The 23520-nt window shown below is 52.9% G+C and overlaps 1 protein-coding gene across 2 annotated transcripts in view; it reads left to right on the forward strand.

Annotated features, from left to right (window-relative positions):
* PLCG1 (phospholipase C gamma 1) overlaps positions 1-23520 on the forward strand; it is a 40962-nt gene that overhangs the window by 15159 nt on the left and 2283 nt on the right. Inside the window, exons 2-29 of one of the 2 annotated variants that reach the window (XM_030463198.1) lie at positions 613-765; positions 1857-1950; positions 2414-2461; positions 6845-6929; positions 7714-7797; positions 8119-8141; positions 9206-9278; positions 10305-10406; positions 11128-11246; positions 12039-12124; positions 12437-12557; positions 12976-13144; positions 13572-13694; positions 14579-14680; positions 14902-15089; positions 15378-15578; positions 16011-16130; positions 16397-16577; positions 16899-16976; positions 17442-17545; positions 17805-17901; positions 18025-18091; positions 18672-18829; positions 19344-19440; positions 19899-20123; positions 20927-21075; positions 22947-23061; positions 23249-23410. In XM_030463198.1, coding sequence (XP_030319058.1) covers positions 613-765; positions 1857-1950; positions 2414-2461; positions 6845-6929; positions 7714-7797; positions 8119-8141; positions 9206-9278; positions 10305-10406; positions 11128-11246; positions 12039-12124; positions 12437-12557; positions 12976-13144; positions 13572-13694; positions 14579-14680; positions 14902-15089; positions 15378-15578; positions 16011-16130; positions 16397-16577; positions 16899-16976; positions 17442-17545; positions 17805-17901; positions 18025-18091; positions 18672-18829; positions 19344-19440; positions 19899-20123; positions 20927-21075; positions 22947-23061; positions 23249-23410 — 3324 coding nt within the window. Of the gene's footprint in view, positions 1-612; positions 766-1856; positions 1951-2413; positions 2462-6844; positions 6930-7713; positions 7798-8118; positions 8142-9205; positions 9279-10304; positions 10407-11127; positions 11247-12038; positions 12125-12436; positions 12558-12975; positions 13145-13571; positions 13695-14578; positions 14681-14901; positions 15090-15377; positions 15579-16010; positions 16131-16396; positions 16578-16898; positions 16977-17441; positions 17546-17804; positions 17902-18021; positions 18092-18671; positions 18830-19343; positions 19441-19898; positions 20124-20926; positions 21076-22946; positions 23062-23248; positions 23411-23520 lie in introns of both variants that reach the window. The other variant, XM_008506340.2, reaches the window with a different exon arrangement.

A 23520-nucleotide genomic window follows, 5' to 3' on the forward strand; every position in this document is an offset into this window, starting at 1 on the left:
TGTTTTTCCAGGAAGCAAAGATTGTTGGATTTGTGTGGGGTTTTTGGTTTCTTTGGTTTGTTTTTTTGTTGTCGTTTTTTGGTTTTTTTGTTGTTGCTGTGATTATTTTCTCTTTGTTTTATGAAAATAAGAGTCCTTTCCCAAAATGTACTCCAAGGAGGGAGCCTGTGTGATGCTGCCTTACCAGAGTCTCTTCAGCTCCTTCTCACTTGGCATTTGAGAGCTCTGGGTCCCTCTTCATCTTGTGCCATCAGTGGTGGCAGGAGGGGACTGGAAGGCTGTTGTGGTGGTCACTTGTGGCCTGAATGTAGTGAGTCCTGCTGCAAGACAGCATCTCCAGCACCTGCCTGCTGTTCTTGAATGTCTGGCAGCAATTCCTGGGCTGGGGTGGCCGTCCCATCCCTGTTTCCAGTGTAATAAGGGAAATGCAGTGTGCTCTTTAGAACCTGTTTCCTCCATGCCATACGCATGCCTGGTGCCATCCTGACCTGCACCATCTGGGTGGTAATCCAGGTCTTCACATGACTAAAACTTCTCTTTCCTTTTCCTCCACCTTCATGGGAATTTCAAAGTTATTTGCTCAACTCCCCTTTTGTTTTCCTCTTCTCTTAGTGGATATTCGTGAAATCAAAGAGATTCGTCCAGGAAAAAACTCGCGGGATTTTGACCGGTACCAGGAGGATCCGTGTTTCCGACTGGATCAGTCTCACTGCTTTGTTGTCCTCTATGGCACAGAATTCCGTCTGAAGACCCTCAGCTTGCAAGGTAAAGCACTCATGGCCCTGGGGCTGTGCCAGGGCAGGGTTGGGCAGGCATCTCATCACCACGGAACCCAAACTTCTGAGGCATCCTTCCATGAGTGAGCTGGAACGTTTCCCTGGGCAGGTGGGATTTCCACCATAAGCAAAGGTGTCTTTGGAAGAAGGTGACACCAGTTCTCTGAAGGGTACACATTCAACCCCTAGTGAAGTCAGTTGATTTGCCCTGTAAACCTAAAATTTGGCTAAACCAAAGCCCCTAGGTCAAATGTGGGCTTGAAATCAAGTATTTTATCTCAGCTTGGTGTCTTGGTGTTTATCAGCTGTGTTGTGGTAACCAGCCCTGTGCCTGAAGTGGTAAAATCTCCCTGCCCTCTGCTTTGCAATTCTGAGCAAGAAAACATTGCTGGTGGCAAATGAAGGCTCAGTATCCTGAGGTGTTGATCTCAGCTTTCTCTGTTGATTTAAGCTGGACTTGCAGCACCCAACTTTATGTTTTGCTATTGGAAGAGGGGAGGTTTGTGCTGGTGAGTCTCCTGTTGAGATGGGGGACAGGTTTGTAATCACTGGCTGCAGTTCAGCTGGCAGATGAGATCTTTTCCTGCTAGCAGGATGCAGTCTTGTGTCTTGTTTAAACCCATGCAGAGGAGCACTGATGGAAGCAATCACGTTGGCTCCTTAACATGGTGGTGAATCTGCCTTCTGTGGGACAGTGGGGACACTGTGGGACAGTGCTGTGGGACACAGGGACAGAAATAGCACTTCTGCCCTCAGAAAAGATGGAGGTGCAGGCAGGGAGGTTATGGAGGAGCTGACAGAAGTAGATGCTGGTTTGTCACCCAGGCCAGGCAGAGCTTGGGAATTGGAGGGAGGTGAGAGTGTGACAATGCTGGGGCAGGGACTCCAGCCATCTATGGACACCCCATGGGAGGGGAGCAGAAGCTTGGTGGGGAGTTGGCCAGAGCATCTGCAGTTATCAGAAAGGAGATGAAGGAAAGAGTCAGGGATATAAGATGCTTGGGATAGTCTGAAGAGGTTTAGGTTGGTGAGCAGCTTCTGTGTCCCTCCTTCACATTTCTCCTGTGCACTTTTCCCCAGCCACTTCTGAGGATGAAGTCAACATGTGGATCAAGGGGCTGAACTGGCTGGTGGCAGACACACTAAGGGCTCCCACCCCCCTGCAGATCGAAAGGTGAGGAGCTTGTCCTTTTCCTGCACTTGCTTTCTTTGACAGCAGAAGGTGTGCACAGTGATAGCATCTCACCCCTCTGTGAGTTGTGCTGACCTGGCACTGATGCCTTCTCCATGCTGCGTCATCTCTGACCGGAGTTTGGTCTCCTGTGTGTGGAGGGAAAAGAATTACCACCAACCTGATGGGTTTATGCATGCATGGCCTGCATCATCTGTACCATTCCAGTGTAGCATGTAGAAGGGAACACCTTTGGTATTTTTTTTTTTTGTCTTATTTATCACTTTCAGGCAGAGATGTTTTTCAAGCAGCTCTGCTGCCTCTGAGGGAGAACAGAGCCAAGGGGGGAAGGAGGGCTGGGGAAGTGGACAGCATGGCATAGGGCATCTTCCAGAGACAGGAGCAAACCTGATGGGCTGGTTGTTGAGCTGGGGCTCAGTGTCTGTGTTTGTGCCTCTCTGCTCAGGTGGCTCCGGAAGCAGTTCTACTCCCTGGATCGCAACCGGGAGGACAGGTAAGGAGAGAGGAACCCCTGGTCTGCCCAGGTCTGCACATCCATAGGAGGGGTTGAGCTGGGAAGGGTTACCTTTGATTTGAAACCCCAGCCTTTGCTTTGGATTTCTTGTTGGTTTCTTTAGGTTTTTTATTTTTTCCAGATTTCTAAAGATCCTTCATTTAAGTCCCAATACTTCCCTGGCAGATTTTCACAGCATTAACAAAAACATTAAAAAAATGTCATATTTCCCTACTCCATTTCCTAGCTGCTTAGACCCACTAACACCTTTAGACCCCATAGCTGGCATCACCCAAAAAAGCAGACACCAAAGAAGCAATAAGTAGCTGTGGCCACCCTGTCAAGGCTGAACTGGGTTGTGTTTCTTACTCTCTGCCCTGTTTAGTTTATTCTCCTCTGAGGTTTGTGAGGCCCTGGAGCATCCTCCTGCTTGACCTCGAGGCTGATGGGCTGCAGCAGGGCCCCTGCTTGTGGAGTTCTTGGGTGAATGCTTAGTGATGTCCTAGCAGGTGAAATGTCACATTTGGACCTGTCATGAGGAGATAAGGGAGGGGAATTGGGTTGTGAGGAGATAAGGGAAGGGATGTTTCCCTGTTGAGAAGCAAAGCTCCATGATGTTCTGCTCTCTGCTGCTGCTATCACCTCCTATCCCTGGCCACATGCTGGCTGCATCTTCTCTTCCTGGGGTGCTGTTGTTTGCCCCCTTTCCTTCCTGGGACACACTTTTCCCCCATGATGTGAACTGAGCCCATTATCCTTCCAGCATTGATTTCCACATTACCCCTGGGGTAGGGGTGTTCCTCCCAGGTGCTGGAGCCATCACCCACACATCAGCCCATGGCCCCCAGCTATGGTGGAGCCCCTGGGGGGCCCCATCTTCCCCCTCTGTGTTCTCAGGTGCCTAAGCAGGGCTCACTGCAGAGCACTGAGCAGATCTGAGAGCTCCAGAGCATCCTCCTCTCGGGTGATCACCATCAGACAGGTCGGTCCTGTGGCATGACAGGGGGGAAAATCACAGCTCAGTATTTATCAGGAGAAGCAGCAGGTCCTCTCACCCCTCTTTGGTCCCTTCTACTGTGTCTCTCCCTGCTCTGGAACAGGCAGACAGCCCTGCTGTCAGACAGTCACAGGTTAAATTTAACCCAGCTCAGGAGACTGCATTGGGGAAATCCAACTGTATTGGGCACTTTTGCCTTTGCAGTCATTTATATTGTGGCGTGGTGGGTGCACAGGGATTTTGTGAAGGGAGGGACCAACCTTCAGGGAGGTGGAGAGGGAAGGAGAGGACTCTTTAATCTGTTGCAGCTGCTCTGCAAATGCCACACACCTTTCAAACCCAGGCTTGGGTTTTATACCCAGTGTATTGGTTTTCAGCAGAGACTGGGCGTAATATTTCCTACTTCAGCAATGGAGAGCACTGAGGATGGTGCAGTAGAGGTTTGGGGTTGAAAGTAGTAGAAATTGAAAAAAATGGTTCTTTTTCTCATCTGGTTATACAATAAAACGGATGAAATGGCATCTGGACAGGACAAAAGAGATTGCACGGATAGATTTCCCTGCCCAAGGCATGGTCAGTGGAGCTGAAAGCCAGCCTGTTGCATCTCTCTTGTTGTTCTTCTTAATACTGCCTTTCTCTTAAAATATAAAATTAAGGCAGCAAAAATACAATATATTCCTTACTTCCCCAAGGGGAGAAGTTTCAGTGTGAACCACTTCATTAGAATTGCGGCAGCAAAAGGAGTAAAACAGCAGTACAGGGGAATGTGGAAAGATTTTGGGTCTCCCCATTTTTCAACCATCTGTGTGTTTTCTGCAAAGTAGAGGCAACACTTACAGGATGTGTGCACCCTTGGGTGAAATCTTTGCCTTTATGAGGTGTTTCATCATTAACTTCAGTGTTGCTTTTGCTTTGCAGCCTGGAAATAGGTTTGAAAAGGGTTCAGCAAGTTTTGTTTGCAAACCATCCTTAGTCCTTTCCAAAATGGGCAACTTTTTGTCTGCTAAAGAAATCATTCCCAACATTTGTGTACCTCATGCTCACCCCGTGCCCCATCCTCATGCTCTGGTTCCCTTTCTGCCTTCTCCCAGCTGGGTGCCTGTGCAGACCTTCCAGCACACTGGCAGATGTTGGCTGTTTTCACTGGCTGCTGGGCCTTTGGGTATTTGTTTTTCCAAGGAAGGTTAGGTGAAAAGAGGAGGATAACAGGATGCTGGTTTGTTGTTTTTCTTTTCCTAACTGTGGTGAAGGAGACTGTTTCACCTCTGGCTAGGAGAGCTGCCCATGTCTGGGGGCAGAAGAGGCCAAGGGGGAAAATGTTTTCATCCCCTGTGAGAGGGCTGGCTCTGTCCTTTGCCTGTTTTTCATGAAACCTTAAAAAGCTTCTGTGGAACAAATTAGTTTATTTACTTGATTTTTACTTTCTAGTCTCAAAATATTACCACGCTTTTTATCCAAGGCCTCCAACGCTTTGACAGTATTAATAACACAGTACATAAAATCCTTCCATATTCCATCCTCCTACTGAAGCAAAGGGAGAAATTCTGATCACAGCTTTTCCAGGTTTTGCTCTCAGCTCTCCTGGTGCTTTTACATTGCTGAGCAGTGCTGTGATCCCACACCTGCCTCTGAACGTGCCCAGCATCTCCAGAGCCAGGCACTGGCTCCAGTGGGTCTCCAGCTTTGATTCTTGCTCCTGCTGCAGCCCCTCCTGCTTTTTTTTTTCAAGAGCTTTTTTGCTATCTCACCCTCTCATCAGGGAAGGATTGCTGCTGGCCGGCCCTGGGGACTTTGGGTGGACCAGGAAGGGGTCCCATGAGACCTGCTGCAACTTGTGGTCCTTGATGTATGGGGCATCCCTCACCAGCCATCACTGCACTCCTGGTGGGCCCCCCCCGCATCACCCCATTTCCCATAGATGGGACCCCCTACCCTGAGGGACAGCACCCTGCACATGGCTATGGATGCTGGGGGGTGTTGACCTCACCCTGGTCCACAGGGGTCATTTCTCATGACTTGGGATATGGAGGTGAAGGTGATGTCCTAGGGCTGCTGCTGGCTTTGTAGCTGACACAGCCAGGAGAGAAGGGGAGGTGGGTGCCATTGGCAAGGGCATTGCCTGCTCTGTCCTCAGCCATGGCCACGGGAGCAAGGCCAGGTCCTGCTCTATCCCTGGGTGCATCCTGGCCCCCTGCAGCCCTGAGCCCATGGGCAAAAGCTCTCTGTGTGCCCCCAGGGCTGTGGCAGCCCTGACCTCTGCACTGCCTGACACCAGATGATTTCTTCCTCTCCTTGGGGCTCCCTCTGTCCCTCTGTGTCATTTGAGATCACCCCATTTCCAGGGAAAATGAGATGTGGGTGGTGCTGACCCAGGTGTGGTGGCTGCACAGGACATCTCCTCTGCCACGTTGGTGTTTGCTCCCCAGATCTGTGAGTGCTCCCCAGCTCTGCCCTGGGCTTGGCAGGATGGGGGGCACCTTGGAGGGTCTTGGGCCCCCACTTTCTTGGCAGGAGGGGTGAAAAGCAGCATCTGTGATCACTGGGACAGATTCAGAGGACTTGCTTTTAAGGCAAGAGCTGCCAGAAAATGATTACACAGACCTCTTATCTTCTTAAATCCTCCAGATGGGAGACATCCACATTTTTTCTTGCTGCAGGGCCATTGCCCCATGGGGCAATGACACCAGAGCAGGCAGGGGTGGCCCAGGGCTCCTTACTGCCTGTCGCTGCCTGCATGGTGTGGGATGCTCTCAGGTTGGCACTGGAGCCTTCCCCATTCCAGGAACCACCCTGTTGGTGTGTGAAGGTCTGGGGGGTGGGGGTGTTGGTGGTTCCTGTGGCAGTGGTGGGGTGAGCACAGATGGGCACAACATGGCAGTGCTGTGCCTGTGGCTAGAGGCTGAAGGTGGCCTTCTCCTCTCTTTAGGATAAAATTAGCAGGGTCTAAACCACTTGCAGAGCCTGACCTCCTCCAGCTCCCTGCACAGGCCGAAGAGTGGGTTTTGGAAGGGATTTGATCACCCAGTGTCCATGTTGGGGCATAGATACTTGGAAAATGCATCTCCATGGACATTCCTATGAAGGAGGGGGCATACCTGCCTGTCACAGCATCAAGTCCCATGGGATGAGAGTGTTGGGACTCACCCTGCAGTACTGGGAGCTTGCAGGAGGAGCATTTAGAATTCCAGTTGGGATGCAAGGGTCTCTGCTCCCGACATACAGCACAGATGGAGAGCTGGAAAACTTTCTTGTGTTCTCCCTTTGTTCCCAACCCTGGCATCCTTCTGGAGTCCCACGTCCCTCTTCGGGTGGTGTGCCCCTCAGTGTGAGACCCCTCCATCCCAGAGGTGCTGAATGTGTATCCTCTCTTTCCTCTGACGAGCCAGGATCTCTGCCAAGGATCTGAAGAACATGTTGTCTCAGGTCAACTACCGGGTCCCCAACATGAGGTTCCTGCGGGAGAGACTCACGGTGAGTGGGTGACCCCTCCGCTCCCCTCATTTCAGGCTGGGGACCCCCAGCAGCCTGTTGCCTGCCTTTGAGCGAAACCTAGTGGTGGTTGAACTCCCACGGGGTGTTTGCATATTGCAACAGCTCCCAGCCTTTCCCGGGAGGGCCCCCACCCACGGTGGTGACTGAAGAGGTGCCAGCACCCACTGGGTGCCGCACCCCGACCCATTTGTGGCCAGCACCCTCTCCTCGCCTCACCCTGCCTGCCCCATGCCCCACATTGCTCCTGGCTCTGGGCTGGGGTTTTGCCCCGCTGGGGTAGAGTGCAGGAGGAGAGGAAATGAATCCCATCCCTGGTCTGCATCCCACTGCAGACCCAGGAATGAAGGCTCATCTAGGGATGACCAACTCTTTCCACCTGGCTGAAGGGCAGAGTATCCAAAAGGGAGCACAGGCTTTGGGTCTTGCAGTTTCCAGGCACTTCAGTTGCTCTCTGCAAACAAAGATTAAAATGAGCCTTTTGTAATGACTCGATTAAATGATGATGCTTTTTAAGGAGCACTCTGATGCCTTTATGGGGGGGTGGGCTTGGGGAATCACTCAGCCAGGTTTAGGATGTGCCTGTGTCCTGGACACTATGGGTCCCACCAGCCCCAACAGAGATGAGTATAGTCTGGCCAGGTTTTGCCCTTTTTCCTCCTCCTTTTCTCCTGGAATCCTGGTTAGGGGAGACACTTCTCAGGCCTTTCAGAGTAGTCTGTGGGCCCTGAAAAACCTGGGTTGTTTTGGTTTTTTTTTGCCACAGGATGTGGAGCAAAGGAATGGGGATATCACATATGGACAGTTTGCACAGCTCTACCGCAGCCTGATGTTCAGTGCCCAGAAAATGGTAAGAACTGAATTCTCCAGGGCTGGGAAGGTGAGGAGAGAACAGATTTGAGAGGGGGCACTGGCATTCCCTCTTAATTGCCTTTTTAACCCTGCTGCCCTCAGCTAATAACTCTTGTCTCCTCCTTCTGGGCTAGGGGTGAGAGGGAATAAGCCTATTGTTGTTTTAGGCTGGTGAGCTGGGTGCTTCTGGGGATGGGGGAGGCAGTGGCTGGAGGAAAGCAGAGCTGCACAGTGCTGTCCCCTTCATGATCAGCCTGTGCTTTCACATGTGCCAGTGAGACTGAGTGCAAACCTAATGCTTGTGCTTCTTCTTTTGCAGATGGATGTCCCGTTCCTAGAAAGGTGGATAACTCTCTGTATTTGCTGGGGAAAGGGCTGTTCTCTTTTGCTCTGTAACATGCTTTGGTCCCTGCACGCCTCCTGCTTGCCACCGTGCTGCTTGCATTGTTGCACTCTGAATATGCATCTTTACTGTAGACTCTTCAGCTCCGGTCAGTGAGGGCTCTCTTCCTCCCAGACATCCCCTCCAAAAATGGTCAGTTGGTTTATGTGGAATGGTCAGGCCTTGAGCCATCTCCCAAAGGTTTCCCCTGTGGCTGCATGATGCCAGGGGCCGTGCAGGCTGGGTGCAGTGTCCTCCCTGTCACAGAGCCTGTGGTGCCACTGCCAGCTGTGCCCTTCCCTGCCCTGTGCTCAGTCTGGCTGTGGTTAAAAGAGCTTGAATTTAGACAGGGAAGTTAAGGAGTGAGAGACTTGTTAACTTATCCAGGCAATTCCATATGATTTCCTCTCTTTTCCTACAACCATAGAAAAGAGAGATGGCAGGGACCTCAGCAGACCCTCTGGTCCATCCCTCTGCCTGGGGCAGTCAGTACTGCCCTTGGCTATTTCTGAGTTATTTGGTGTTTGTCCCTGGCACGGCCCTTGGCTGCCCATTGCATCTTGCTCCAATCATGAACAAGTCTTTTGAGATGATCAGCTACAAACAATTCCCTCCATTCCTTGCCCTGTCTCTTTGAGTCCGTGTCCCCTGGATACCTGGGTGTCTTGACTACAGCACCCTTGGACTGCCGTGCATCTATTTAGTTCTTTTCACTCTTGTACACACCAGATTTTATTTTTTTTTTGTACAAATCACTTCCTCTAATGATTTTCACAGCCCTTCCCTGGGCAGTAAAACAAAGTTTCACGTTGTCATGGTTCTGAGATGTGGACATGTAATCTCAGCTGCTGTCTGTTTTGCTTTCATGCCCTCCTCATCTCTCTCTGCTCATCCTGCTCTGCTCTTGCAGCACTGCTTGCTCAGGGCACATCTTGCTTGCGTGTGCCATGGTGTTTGCAGTTGGTGTCTCATATGATGGCCATGATGTGCTCATGAGTGACTGAAGCTTCTCTCTTCTTTTCAGGGGTGCAGAAAGGTCTGAGCACTTCAGGGTGTCACTGCTGGAGTTCCAGAAGTTCTTGCTGGAGTACCAGAGGGTGAGCTCAACACAGGCCCAGGGGAGAGATCTGATACTCCAAGGGCAGGCTTGCCATGGAGCTGGGATGATGTGGTCATGGGGTGCTCTGATGGGCACAACCAGAAACCTGAGTGCCTCCTTTCTGGAGCAGGAGGTGATGCAGGGGGAGTGCTGGTGAGGGTAAACCTGGCATCAGCCATGCATCCTGGTCAGGAAAGGGGCCAAGAGCAGAAAAGCTGAGAGCAGTGGAGGTCCCAGGTGGGAGGAGCTGATCAGTGGAGATCTACTCAGTCCCTGTAACCTTGGCTTGGAAGGTTCATTGCAGCTAAAGTGTCATAGTCCATCCTGTCTGCTCAGGAGGTCTCAGCAGCTCCTGAGGAGCAGCAATTACTTTGATTGTTGACCTTTCCATTTAAAAGCACTCTTGGGTCATTCAGCAAGCACAGCACACACTCTCGGACACGCGTGCAGGTGCAAACACCACATTTGACCCTTTTATTTCAACTCTTGCCAGGCTCCTGTCCTGTTACTGGTCTCCTCCAAGAGGACAGGGATGGCTCATGAAAACACAGCCATGCCTCCTGTGAGAGCCTGGGGCCTCCTGCTTGGCACCATCCTCCCCATCTCCCCCCACCACCTCCTGCCTGTGCTCTGGGGAGTTAACCAGTGCAGAGGTGTCTGTGCTTGGTGAAAAGAGCATAGTGGTGAAAAGTGGCCTGGTGAAAGGGACCCAGGGAGATTAGAAAGAATCTGAGCTGGCTTCTGCTGCTGAAGGGAGAGAGCTGGCAGATGTGAGCAAGGGAGCTATCAGAGAGAAAAATGCATGGCATGGAGAACACTGAAAACCACTTAGAAAGAGGGCAGCTTCCTGCAGTTGCGTGCTATCCAGCATTTGTGCTGACAGTTGAATTCCTGGCAGTGATGGTCTTGCATTAAAAGCTGCCTCCTTGATGGTTAAAGCTTCTAGATGGATGAGCTGCACATGGTTCTGAATGACACTTTGTGAAATGTTTGGGGTTTTTTATGTCTCTCTTGGTGTTTGCAGGAGCTCTGGGCTGCAGATACCCTTCAGGTACAGGAATTCATGTTCAACTTTCTGAGAGACCCTTTGAGGGAGATTGATGAGCCTTATTTCTCTTTGGATGAAGTAAGAAACCTTAAACGCTCGTGTGTATGGAGTGGGGTGGAGTAGGGTGTGATGCCCTGAGCACGATGTGTGCTGCAGTGTGACAGCTCTGCTGTCTGTGTCCTCTCTGTGGGGTGACAGTGCTTAAAGGATTACAGCTCATGTAAGCTGCATTGCTATAGGAGATGGATGTGGTGGGTCACCACATTGCACAAGAGCTGACTGGCAAAGAGAATGACTTCTGGGCTTTCTTCTTGTGCTGAATGTATGCAGCTGTGAGTGCTCATCAGGCAGTTCATTTGGAGGAGGAACAGAGCTGCATTTGGCCTAATGCCCTTTTGAGGCATGGAAGTATCTTTTCAAAGCAAGAATTAAAAACTGGAGATGACCATGTCATTTTCAGTCTGGGCTATCTCCCATGCAAAGGGCCCCTGACTCATGTGGCCTTAGTGAGCTATTGGCTGCCTTGTAAATCACAAAATAAAATGTGGAGCAATTTATTTGTCTCCAGTTGGGTTCAAGTATTTGTGCCCAGATACCCGGCACACTCAGAGGATGGGTGGCCATGCCTAACCTATGGTTACATGATGGATCATGTAGCTTGTGTGCTGTCTTGGCTGCCTCTGGTCAGTCTGTGCTGAGCTATGGAAAGAGTTGGCACCTGCTGGTACAGAGGGTGAGATGTGTGTGTAGCTAAACCACAGCACCCATCATTAACACATCTCTGTTTCTTCCTGAGCAGTTTCTCACCTTCCTGTTTTCCAAAGAGAACAGCATCTGGAACTCTCAACTGGACATGGTGTATCCAGAGAACATGAACAACCCCCTCTCCCATTACTGGATCTCCTCCTCACACAACACGTAAGGACTTAGGGATGGCTCTCTCCATCTACCTGCAGTGTCCTCTTCTCCAGGGCCAGGCTGGGATTCTCCTGATTCTGCCTGAGCCCAGGGATGGGTCAAGTAGACTTCTCCAGGCTGTGTTCAGTATATCAGAAACTGTCATTTTGGTGCCCCAGTCTTCTCTCCATCAGTGTTTAACCATCAGGGTTTTCCTCTGGTGCTGTCAACCACACACATCTGCACAGACTGGGCTTTCAGGCCCTGAGCTGTCACTGGCCATTTCTTACCATCAGCAGTGTCAACTTCCACAGCCTCCGAGAACAGGTGTGATAAAATCCTGGCAGGCTGAAACTGGCCATTTGCCTTCTCTTCTGCTAGAAGAATCTTGCAGGAGCTGCTTTCTTTGCAGACAGGCTCTGTCTGTGCTCTCCATTCATGGGATGCAGTGGCAGCATCTTGGCGCAAATTTAAAGGACCAAAAGCCCTGGAGAGCAGACAGCAAGCTCCTGTCTGCCTGCAGGAGTTGGTCTAACCCTGCCCTGGGGCTGCTTCTGCTTGCTACAGGAGGCTCTTTGTAGCACCAAAGCCAATATCACTCTTTGAGTCTTATCTCAAGAGCCAGCAGCAAGGCCGGACCTCAAGACCTCGCAGCCCCCACAGCAGAGCTTAAGCCCTGGGGAGGACGGAAGGTCCAGGAGGATGTCACTGTCCCCATTCCTTGCGTGCCAGAGGCAGGGCCGCCATGTCCCAGCAGACATCCGTGCCCACCATGAGCCTGTGGCTTTGCTGATGTCTTCTCTCACCTGCAAGGTACCTGACGGGGGATCAGTTCTCGAGCGAGTCCTCGCTGGAGGCGTATGCCCGCTGCCTGCGCATGGGCTGCCGCTGCATCGAACGTGAGTACCCCGGGACACAGCCCCTGTCACCATCGTCATGATAGCTCCTGGGGGTCAGGGATGGCTTTGTTTGCAGGGCTGAAGGTTGATGTGACAGTTGTCAGCCTGATTGTCAGCTGAGGTTGTTGGATTTGTGGACCTGGGTGGTGCATGCCCGAGTTTTCTGTCCCTCAGGAAGATCTGGGCTGTCACCTGAGTCCTTTACTGCCATCCTGCACGGTTCCCAGCAGTGCTTACTTCATTCTGTCCCATGGCCACATCTCGCCCATTTTCTGGCCTTTGGTCTAAGTTTCCCATCTGGATCTCTTTCAGTGGATTGCTGGGATGGTCCCGATGGCATGCCAGTCATCTACCATGGACACACCTTAACCACCAAGATCAAGTTCTCTGATGTCTTGGTCACTATCAAGGAGCATGCCTTTGTCACCTCTGAGTGAGTACAGCTGGGACCTGGACTTAAGCTAACAGAGCTGCCAGGACGGCAAAGAGAGGGGAGTCAAGGCTGTAGAAAAGTGAAGCCCACCTTTATCCAGAGGTCTTGCACAAGACCACTCATCTGCAGTTTGGTGGGAAGAAATCACATTGTTGTGGCTCCCAGCCAAATGGAGATTTCTACCAGAAAAAAGTTGTGGGAGGGAAGACTTTGGGTAAAGCTCAGTAGTCTGACAGTCCTTCTCCACATTCTGGAGGAGAAGGGAGTTGTGGGGATGCCTTGCTGTAAGTGAATACTCAAGCCAGATTGCTGTCTATTCAAACTGTTCTTTGAGGGCACAGAGGGCAGGTTTTGAAATGGAGCTCAAAGTTCCATCCAGGCACTGTGCTGGTTCTGATAGCTCTTTTTCTTCTCCCAGTTTCCCTGTCATTCTGTCCATTGAGGATCACTGCAGCATTGCTCAGCAGAGGAACATGGCTCAGAATTTCAAGAAGGTCTTTGGTGATATGCTGTTGACCAAACCAGTAGATATTTCTGCCGATGGCCTTCCATCTCCAAACCAGCTTAAGAGGAAAATTCTTATCAAGGTGAACTTCCTTTCCCAGCACTGCTCCTGAGTGGAGAGAAGGGGGCAGAGGGGTGAGGGTGTTTGGACCAAGGGTGGCTGCTTACCTCTGGAATGGGTTGGTTGGCAGTGCAGGGTTGGAAGTGGAGATCTGATGCTAAAAAGAGATAGAGACAAAGAATTCTCTTACTTCAGAGGAGCTGCTGGGAAATCAGCTCAGCAGCTGGATGCTGCCTTTTTTGAGATCTTGGGGGATATTGGTACTTTTGATGCAGGAATTGCCTCTGGGAATAAAGGGTGGGATTTCAGTGCCATTTGGTGATCTCTGTGGCGTAGGTCTTACCTTGACCCCTTTAGTCTGGAGGAACCTGGAGACGTAGGGTTGAAATCCAAGCTGCTTTTTGGGTGCCTGCTCTCCTCAAGGTGCCTGACCCACTCCCATCCCACAGCACAAGAAGCTGGCAGAGGGCAGTGCCTATGAAGAGTTACCCACATCTGTAATGTATTCAGAGAATGACATCAGCAACTCCATCAAGAATGGGATCCTCTACCTGGAAGACCCCATCAATCACGTATGTCTCTGCACCACTGCCACCCTGCCCCAGCTCTGTGGGCTCTGTCAGTGACTCCGTAAGGCTGGTGGGATGCTGGAAGGAAGGGCTGTGATGCAATGGACCTAAGAGGCCCTTGGTCTGTGCTGTTTCTCAGGGGTCTCCGAAGGCTGGGGGAGATTTTATGCTAGCTCTCTCCTGTGCTCTTCCCTAGGCATCTCCTGTTGGCCCTTGTTAGAGGCAGAAGGCTGAGCTAGAGGGAGCTCTGGGCTGAGGCACTGCAGCTGCTCTTGTGTAATCTGGTGCTGCAGTAAGTTCTAGCCATGGCCTGCGGTTCTAGACCTGCCTCCTACCAAGTGCCCATGCACTTAACACACCCAAAGGAGCATTCTGCTTTGTAGGGTGCTGAGCATTCATTCCACGGTGTGCCTTCCCTTACACACTGCCCACTGCTTCAGCTGCTTGGCTTTGCTGGGGCTCTGCCAGGCAAAGGCACAGGTTTGGCAAATAGGAAGGTGCAGTGGTGAAACCACCTCTGACATCTCTGGTCGCCCCCGTGCCGAATCCATGCAGAGTGTTTTCCGTTGGCATTAATTTGCTCTTCATTTGGTCACCTCCTTCGAGTACATGTTGGGGTGTCTGCAGTGTGACCTCCAGTTGCTTGGTGTGTAAAACCTGTCACATGCTGGTTTTTTGCTACTGATAAATCTGTGCTTCGGATCTGGGGATGTCTTGGAAGCTCCTGTGACTCTTCTGAAATCAGTGTGCTGGTGACTCCCCTTCACAAACCTGATCCCCCCCTCACTGCTTGTGCTGACCAGGAAGGAATGATCCGATGGATGGGTGGTGGGCCAGCTTGGTGCTTCCTATGGGGGTCTCTTTGCCCAGAGTTTTTTTCCTTGCAGGAGTGGAATCCACATTACTTTGTCCTGACCAGCAGCAAGATCTATTACTCTGGGGAGACAACCAATGACCAAGGAAATGAGGATGAAGAAGAGCAAAAGGAGGTGAGGGGTCCCTTGTGTGACTCCAGGGGAGTTGTTCCCCTGGAGAAAGGACTTGGCTACCCAAGGGGCTGAGCCCATCCATGCCATCTGACTTCAGGGGGAGATCCTGTGCTGGGGTGAGAGGCTTCCCAGTCCTGGTTGTCAGTCCCCTGGGCAGAGCAGGCTCCAGCCCCACGAGCCTGTCCTCAGTAACCCACACTGGTGGGTTTTCCCCCTTCCAGGTGAGCAACAGCATGGAGCTTCACTCCACAGAGAAGTGGTTTCATGGGAAGCTGGGAGCAGGCCGGGATGGGCGGCACATCGCGGAGCGGCTGCTGACCGAGTACTGCATCGAGACGGGGGCCCCCGATGGCTCCTTCCTCGTCAGAGAGAGCGAGACCTTTGTTGGAGATTACACCCTCTCCTTCTGGTGAGGACCACAGGCACCAGCCCGCTGCTCTGTGTCTCTCCTGGGGCAGACTTCATCTTGACTCCATCTTCAGTGGTGGGGTCCCATTCCTCAGTGGGCCACAAGCAGGTTTCTCTCCTTGTTCTGTGCCTCAGCATCATATCAACTCACTGTCCCAGTGCAGAAGGGTCGGGTTCCTTGGGACCATTGCATGAAAGGTCTCTTGTGGGGCAGAAATGCTTCATCCAGCCTGGAGCTGATGCAAAATGTCCATTGACAGCTCTGGTTTACCCCCTCCCTATTCCACAGGCGCAATGGGAAAGTGCAGCACTGCCGCATCCACTCGAGGCAGGATGCTGGCAGCCCCAAATTCTTCCTGACGGACAACCTGGTGTTCGACAGCCTCTACGACCTCATCACCCACTACCAGGAGGTGCCACTGAGGTGCAACGAGTTTGAGATGAGGCTGACAGAGCCAGTGCCACAGACCAATGCTCATGAGAGCAAAGAGTGAGTGTGTGTTTGGGGAGTGTGGGTTGTGTTGATGGGAAACCCTCCCAGGTCTTTGGAGCAATTCCTTCCTTGTTGGGGTTCTGGTCACTGATAGCTCCCCGTGGGGCTCTGGTCACAGCAGCCATGCTGGCCAGCTCTGTTGTTGATGGAGCTGGTTATCCTGGGGGATCAGTGTAGAGAAAGGAGGCACTGAGCTTGTCTGAGATTCCCTTGCTTATGCTGCATATCCCCAAGTGTCTCTGTTCCTGCCTGTCCCACAGAAAGGAGCAGACAGCCCTGTTATGTATACAATGATCTCGGCTCCCTGTCCTCCTTTTGGGGATTCAGGCAGCCTTCTGTGGGCTGGAGGGTAACCATGTGGTATGTCAGAGATGTGGGGTGAGCTGGATTTGTGGAGACCTGTGCACAGTGATGTGTCTTTCCTTAAAGGTGGTACCATGCCAACCTCACCCGTGCCCAGGCTGAGCACATGCTGATGCGGGTGCCGCGCGATGGAGCCTTCCTGGTGCGCAAGAGGAGTGAGCCCAGCTCCTATGCCATCTCCTTCCGGTGTGTCCCCAGGGGAAGGGTGGTGGGTTGGGATGCTGCAGTGGGTGAAGGAGCAGGAGAAGGGCTGAGAGCTTGCCATGAGCCCTCCTGGAGCATCTTCCAGGATGGCCCTGGGTAAACCATACAGCCCTATGAGAGCCTTTATGATGCTGCTTCTCCTCCCTGTGCTCAGCCCAAGGGCAACTTTTGCTTGGATGTCTTTATTTGGGCAGAAATCTTCTTTTGCCAGGTGCCAAGTGGCTTTTCTCTGTCTTTCCACCTACCAGGGCGGAAGGGAAGATCAAACACTGCCGAGTACAGCAGGAGGGCCAGACCGTGCTGCTTGGCAACTCTGAGTTTGAGAGCCTGGTGGACTTGATCAGCTACTATGAAAAGCACCCCCTGTACCGCAAGATGAAGCTGAGGTACCCCATCAATGAGGAGACACTGGAGAAGATAGGGACAGCGGTGAGTGGGGGTGGTGGTTGGAAGTGCTAAGCCAAATGAAGATGGACGGGTCTGTTTTGAGCTGGCGCTTTGAAATGGGTGTTGTGTCAACCATCTCTGTGCTCCACCATCCACACCTCACAGGGCTTCATGCCCTGTTGGAAACACCTATTGGCTTGACTGAGGTCAGCAAGGGGTGTGGGCTTGGGTATCTGTTTGCTGTGTGCAGCATTGTCCTTGGTCCTGTGCCATCCTTGGGGTGTTCTGTCTACCTCCCTCAGGGTGGGAGACCTGTTCTCCTGCAGAACCACAGTTGTCACCACTGGCTCTTTGCTTTGGCAGGAACCTGACTACGGAGCCCTTTACGAGGGACGTCACCCCGGGTTCTACGTGGAAGCCAACCCCATGCCCACCTTCAAGGTATGTTCTGACTTCTTGGCATGAAACAACTTGCAGAGCCTGAGGGTTTAGCAAGTGTCTCTTTTGTTTCCAAGAGCTATGCTATTTTGCACACTCATTTCTAGACTGTGCAGGGAGACACACTCTAGGCTGAGCCTGCAGTTTCCCAATCTGGGCTGCCTCTTGTTTGAACTCTCCAGACTAAACCCATCAGTGGTTACAGCCCAAAGGAAGGTGCTCATGCAGGGCCACACCAGACCTGTGGCCTCTGGTTTGGCATAAATGGAGACCTTCATTTGTTCCACAAGGGTCACTGTGGGGAATGCAGCCTCTGGCAGCAGAGTTGGATGCTGCCTGCACATGGTGTGCCTCACTCAGCCCCCCACTACACACACATTTGCAGTGGGAGGTGATCTCTCAACCTGTTGGCTAGTTTTCCATGTGTCCATCTGCTGCCTGGCCTCATGGGAGCCCTCCTCATTGCAGTGTGCTGTTAAAGCCCTGTTTGACTACAAGGCACAGCGGGAGGATGAGCTCACCTTCACCAAAAATGCCATCATCCAGAACGTGGAGAAACAGGAAGGAGGCTGGTGAGTTGATCCTGAGCCTTCTTTCTCCCTTGGCGACACAGTCAAACCTTGTTGTCACCATCTACACAAAGGACTGTCCCCTCTAAGGTTGGGCCTGTTTGGGGATTGCCCATGAGCTGCACAGCTCCAAAGGGAGGAGGCTTCACAAGCCCTAAAAGCAGATGGTGGAGGAGCTGCCTGTTACCCGTGACCCCAAGTCAGGATGCTCTGGGGGACATCCCACGTTGGGTGCTGACCTTGCCCCTTCCTTCTCTTCCAGGTGGAGAGGAGATTATGGTGGCAAGAAGCAGTTATGGTTCCCTTCCAACTATGTAGAGGAAATCATTGGTCCCAGCAGCCTGGAGTCAGAGAGGGAGGTGAGGCTGTGCCTGGGAGGGGAGGGGGGGAGGAGGAGGTGTGTGCAACCCCTCGTGGTGGGCTGCACTGCCCACCACCATCCTGCCCACCACCATCTGCCTGTGCTTCACTCCCTGCAGCAGCTGGATGAGAACAGCCCCTTGGGAGACCTGCTGGGAGGTGTCCTGGATGTGCCCTCCTGCCAGATCGGTGAGTGCCAGGGGCTGTGGAGGACTGAAAGGTGTCACAGCTGGTCATGGGTCTTCTGAGCTGAAGGGCTTTGGTCTCCATTTGTCTTGAGGCACTCCTGTGTCTGCTGCAAGTGAACATCAGTCCATGGTGTGTGTCTGCCATGTGGGCACATTGCAGTGCTGGTCCTGGCACAGAGAGTGCCTTGGGACTGGGGCTCAGGCGTGTCCCTGCAGCCTATCTTGTGCTCCATGTGGCTGTTCCCATCTGGGTGCTTCAGGGCACAGAACTAGGAAGATGTAGGAAAGGGGGAAAGATGGAGAAATGGAAAGAAGATGCAGAAACGGAAGGAATAGGGCATATAAAGGCCCCACAAGGCTTCTCAGCTCCCTCAAGATATGCTGCATACTCACCTGTTGCCTTTTGGGCTCCATTTGTTGCCTTCATTGACCAGAAATGGGAACTTCTCTTAGCTAAAGAGATCCAGGGAAGCCATGAGAGTGCCTTAGTGTCTCTTCCCTCCTTTCCTCCATCTGTGGTGTGAAGAACTTGGCTCAGCATCTGCCTGTGACCTTGCCCTCTGCTTCTTCCCCTCACACAGCCATCCGCCCCGAGGGGAAGAACAACCGCCTCTTCGTCTTCTCCATTAGCATGGCCTCTGTGTCACGCCTGTCCCTTGATGTGGCAGCTGATACACACGAGGACTTGCTGGACTGGGTGAAGAAGATCCGGGAGGCAGCCCAGACAGCTGATGCACGGGTGAGTCTGGAGAGCCCTTGGTAGGGGAGACATCTTGCCAAAGCCTGGATTTTCCAGGAACCGAGGAGCAGATGGAGGCTGGTGGGGGGAGTGTAAGATGTCAGCCTGTGACAACTGGCAGAGCAGTTGCAAAAATGATAAAGCCAGAGTAATCATTGATAATATAGCAAAAGGGTGGTGGGCATGCATTGTGGCTTGAGAGGTTCAGGCTGGATGTCTGGGGAGCCTGGTCCATCCAGGAGATGGGGGAACTCCACCCATGGAGGGTGGCAAGGGTCAGCTGCAAGGCCACAGCTGCCCTGTGGTGGTACTGGTTGGTGCCAGTCCTTCTCCAGGCAGATGGTAGGACCCAGTAAGGACCCCATTTCACTGCTGTTCTTGTGGTGTCCATGCAGACCCAGCAGATCAGCATGGGCAGGAGCTGCCACTCCAGGCCACTGACCACTGTTGGTCAGTTGGGTTATGCAGTGCCACAGCTCCCACCTGCCCCTGACATCTCTCCCTTTCTTGGCAGCTCTCTGAAGGGAAGATGATGGAGAGGAGGAAGAAGATTGCCCTGGAGCTTTCAGAGCTGGTGGTCTATTGCCGACCTGTGCCCTTTGACGAAGAGAGTGAGCTTCTGCTGGTCTGGTGGCCACCACAGGCCACCACAGTCACCATGGCATTGCAGACCCCACGGTGTGCCCTGAGGTGCTGCTGTGCCTGGGTCTCAGCAGAGGGCAGGCATCCAAAGAAAGTTGGAAGCAGCTTAAATTTGAGCTCTGGAAATGGCATTCTTCAGAGGGTGGAAGTTCCCTTCCCCAGCCCTCTGTTGTTGAGATGTCACCATCCAGAGCAGCTGCTGAGGGAGTGGGGCTGGGGAAAAACTGCCCCATCTCCCAGAGCAGTTTTGGTGCCTTCAGCCATCAGCGTTGGGCACCCAGCAAACACCCACCGGGTCAGAACAAGTTCTGCTCAGCCTGATGGTGGCTGAGCCAAGGGGGAAGAGGATGGCATCAGGAGCCTGGGCTGGTTGCAGTGTCTGGAAAGGGAACATGTTCCTGCCTTACACTGTGCTGTCTCCTCCCAGAGATTGGCACAGAGAGGGCCTGTTACCGAGACATGTCCTCCTTCCCTGAGACCAAGGCAGAAAAATATGTCAACAAGATCAAGGGCAAGAAGTTCCTGCAGTACAACCGCCTGCAGCTCTCCCGCATCTACCCCAAGGGCCAGCGCCTTGACTCCTCCAACTATGACCCTCTGCCCATGTGGATCTGTGGCAGCCAGCTGGTAGCACTCAACTTCCAGACCCCAGGTAAGGAGAGCAGGCAGGGAAGGTGGGCAGGCTCCTGGGGTACTCGCTCTATGCCTCGTCTCAGTCATCCACCTGCACCCTGTCCTGGCAGACAGGGGGTCTGGGAGGGTCTCTGTGTCAGGGAGCAGAACCTGGTGTTCATCCAGGCACTCAGGCTTACTCAGGGGGTTGTGGTGCCATGAGAACAAGATGAAGTGGAGAGGAAGGTGCAAGCTCTTCTGAAGTCCCTGGCATCAAGCAGAGTGGGCAGGGGATGTCCCAAAGGGGACACTGCAGTCCCAGCCTTGGGGCACTGGCTGGTTGCAGGGTCTGTGTCAAGCTCACTGCTCTGCCCACCTTTCCCCAGTTCCCACTCCTGCTCCTGCCATGCAGTTCAGCTTTTTCCTGGCCCATGCCAAACCCTGCTGTGAGTCCTTTCAGCCCACCCAACCCACCAGAAGACTACCTGCCTCTTTTTTCCTGCTGGCTTTTTCATTCTTTTTGTGAATTCAAGCATCTCATAGGGAGGTTTGGCAAATGCTAGAGCCAGCACAAGGATAGCTGAAAGGAGAGGCTGGAAAAGGGGGTGACCCGTAGAGCACTGGGTAGTTGGGCAGATGGTACATGGCCATCCCACAGCCTCAGGACCTGCACAGACTGCAGTGAGGCCACGGCACATGAGGCATTGCTGAGGGATGGGCCAGGTCCCCTTTGTGAAGGGCTTCCCAAAGGGCACTGATAACCCAGGGTTATGGAAAGGGCTTTATGGCTTGTGGGAAGGGCAGCAGGGTCTCCTCCCTCCATCTCCTGCCTGTGCTCTCCAGACAAGCCCATGCAGATGAACCAGGCCTTGTTCATGTCCAGTGGGCAGTGTGGGTACGTCTTGCAGCCGACCAACATGCGGGATGACATCTTCGACCCCTTCGACAAGAGCACCCTGCGGGGGGTGGAGCCCCTCTCCATCTCCATTGAGGTCAGTACCTCCTCCCAACCTGGAGATTCAGGTGGTTATACCCAGCTTAGGGTGATGAAAGGGTTTTTTACAGCTTCCTTGCCTGTCTGAAGCTGTTCCTCACCAACCCCCTGAGCCCCCTGCCTAAGAGATTCCTCCCCCAAGTGTCCCCTCGCCGGAGGGGGAGACCCATGGGTGCTGCCGAGGGAAGTGCCACCGACCTCCCTGGCACCTGGAGAGAAGTAGCAGAAGCATCCCTGAGTGCTCCCTCCAGGACCACTCCCACTCAGGGCCGGCAGGTGGCATCCATGAGCCACAAAGGTGGCATTCCCGTCCCTGAAACTTGGCCAGGATTGCCCGAGTGCAGGATGGCTTCTAAGGTGGTAACACTGGAGCTGTGCCTTGTCATCTCCTTGTCATTGAGTAGCTCCTGGCTCAACATGACCCATATTGCTGTGTCCTCTTCCCTCTCAGGAAGATGCTGGAGGTTAGAGAGGACCACTCAGTCCATTTCTGTGTTTCACTGCTGGTGATGGTGAGAGGACAGGAGCTGCTAAGGGGGAACAGGTGGACTGCAGATGCTCATTGAATCTATTTCTTCCTGCATGGTGGGACCTTTCCCATGTCAGCTCACATGGAGATGCATGGCAGAGGCTCTGAAGGGGTGTGGGACAGCTCACCAGACTAAGATCATGGAGGGGTGGGAAGGTTGTGGCTGTGCTGAACCAGATGGCTTTCACATTTGGACTGGTGGCTGTCCCACCAACCTGTACATGCATCCACTGTCATCTCAGAGCTGAGCTAACCATTTATCTGTGGGTCAGCAGTGCTCTGCAAGTCTCTCTCTCTCAAGCAGGCCTCGAGGAGGTGACAGTGGAGTTTCTGCCTTTAGGTGCTCACAGGTTTCTACATCATGCCCAAATGGCATCTCCACTGAGGCCACCTCTGTTTCAGAGTGATCCCATCTCAGCCACCTGCCCTGCTCAGGGGGGATACCTCATTATGTCCCATCTCCACCATCAACCCCTGTAGCCACCATCTCCCTAAAAATCCCTGTCTGCCTCCCAAACTCATCTTGCATCCCAGGAGGCAGTGCAACCAGCAGGTCTCAAGAGTCACCGTGCCCTCGCCTGTTGTCACTGTCTCCTTTAAGAGACAGGCTCAGCCTTTTGTCCTCTGGCAGAGCTGCCTGATGTCCCCACCAGAGCCAGCTTTCATGGATGGAGAAGCTGTCTCAAGCCCAGCGTGACTCAAAGCACATGATCCAGCCCTGGCAGTGCCTCCTTCCCCTGCACCAGCAGCGTGCCGACAGCACGCTGGAGTCACATATGGCCACTGGCGAGAGGGAGCTGGGATTTCTTTCTCCTGCAAGGAAGCAGGTTGTCATTTGAGTTGAGCACAGACTGTGCTATGAACAGGAGGCAGCAGTAACAGAGAGCAGCTCCTTTTTGTTCTCGAGCCAAAGCAGGAGGGCCGAGAAGTTTCAGCAAAGGAGGGGGTGTCCGGCACAGCTCTGCAGGCCAGGGAAGGTGGTTGGGCTTGGCAGCTCAGCTCTAGCTTGGCAGGCTGGAGGAGGGATGCTGTGGTCCAGGCCTGGCTGTGCAGGCAGCAGACAGGAATCTGGGGCAGCTCAGCTGCCTTTTTTTATGGCTTACAAGTCAAATGGGGGATCAGTAACACCACAGCAGTGTCCAGGGGTGGGAGCTGTTTTTCTCTGAGAGGCAGGCAGCGCTGGGCTGGCTTTCAGCGTCTCTTCTCTCTCCAATTAGCACAGCCAGGGTGATTTATTTGGAAAGAAAATGTCTTAGTATTGCAAACACGTTTTGGTTTGTTTTGTTGGGTTTTTTTTCCCTTTGCTCCTGTCTCTTACTGAGTCTCTTCTCTCTGCCAAGGTCTTGGGGGCCCGGCACCTTCCCAAAAACGGGAGGGGAATCGTTTGTCCTTTCGTGGAGGTGGAGGTGTCTGGAGCTGAATATGACAATGCCAAGCAGAAAACTGAGATTGTGGGTGAGTGGGTTAGTGAGGGGGAGAGAGACACCCCCCCCCAACTCCTGACCCTGCTGTGAGCCTTGGGCACTGCAGCAAAGCCTCACCCTGGGGTGGGGGCTGTCCCTGCCCCTGAACATCAGGCATGGGGGACATGGGGCTCGGGTGGGGGGGAGGCTGCCTATTGATGATGGTGTTCTCTGACCAGCGGACAATGGCCTGAACCCTCTCTGGACCCCGAAGCAGTTCCACTTTCAGGTCAGCAATCCTGACTTCGCTTTCCTCCGCTTCGTGGTGTATGAGGAGGACATGTTCAGCGATGAGAACTTCCTGGCTCAGGCCACCTTCTTGGTGAAAGGCTTGAAGACAGGTAAAGCTCTTGGGGAAGTGGGGAGGGAGGTGAGGGTGTGTCTAATGGTTGTCCTCAGTAGCTTGCTCGTCACATTGTTAACCAAGGAGATGCTGAGTGTCATAGGAGGG

The sequence above is a fragment of the Calypte anna genome, chromosome 20 (assembly GCF_003957555.1).
Source record: "Calypte anna isolate BGI_N300 chromosome 20, bCalAnn1_v1.p, whole genome shotgun sequence".
Classification (NCBI taxonomy): domain Eukaryota; kingdom Metazoa; phylum Chordata; class Aves; order Apodiformes; family Trochilidae; genus Calypte; species Calypte anna.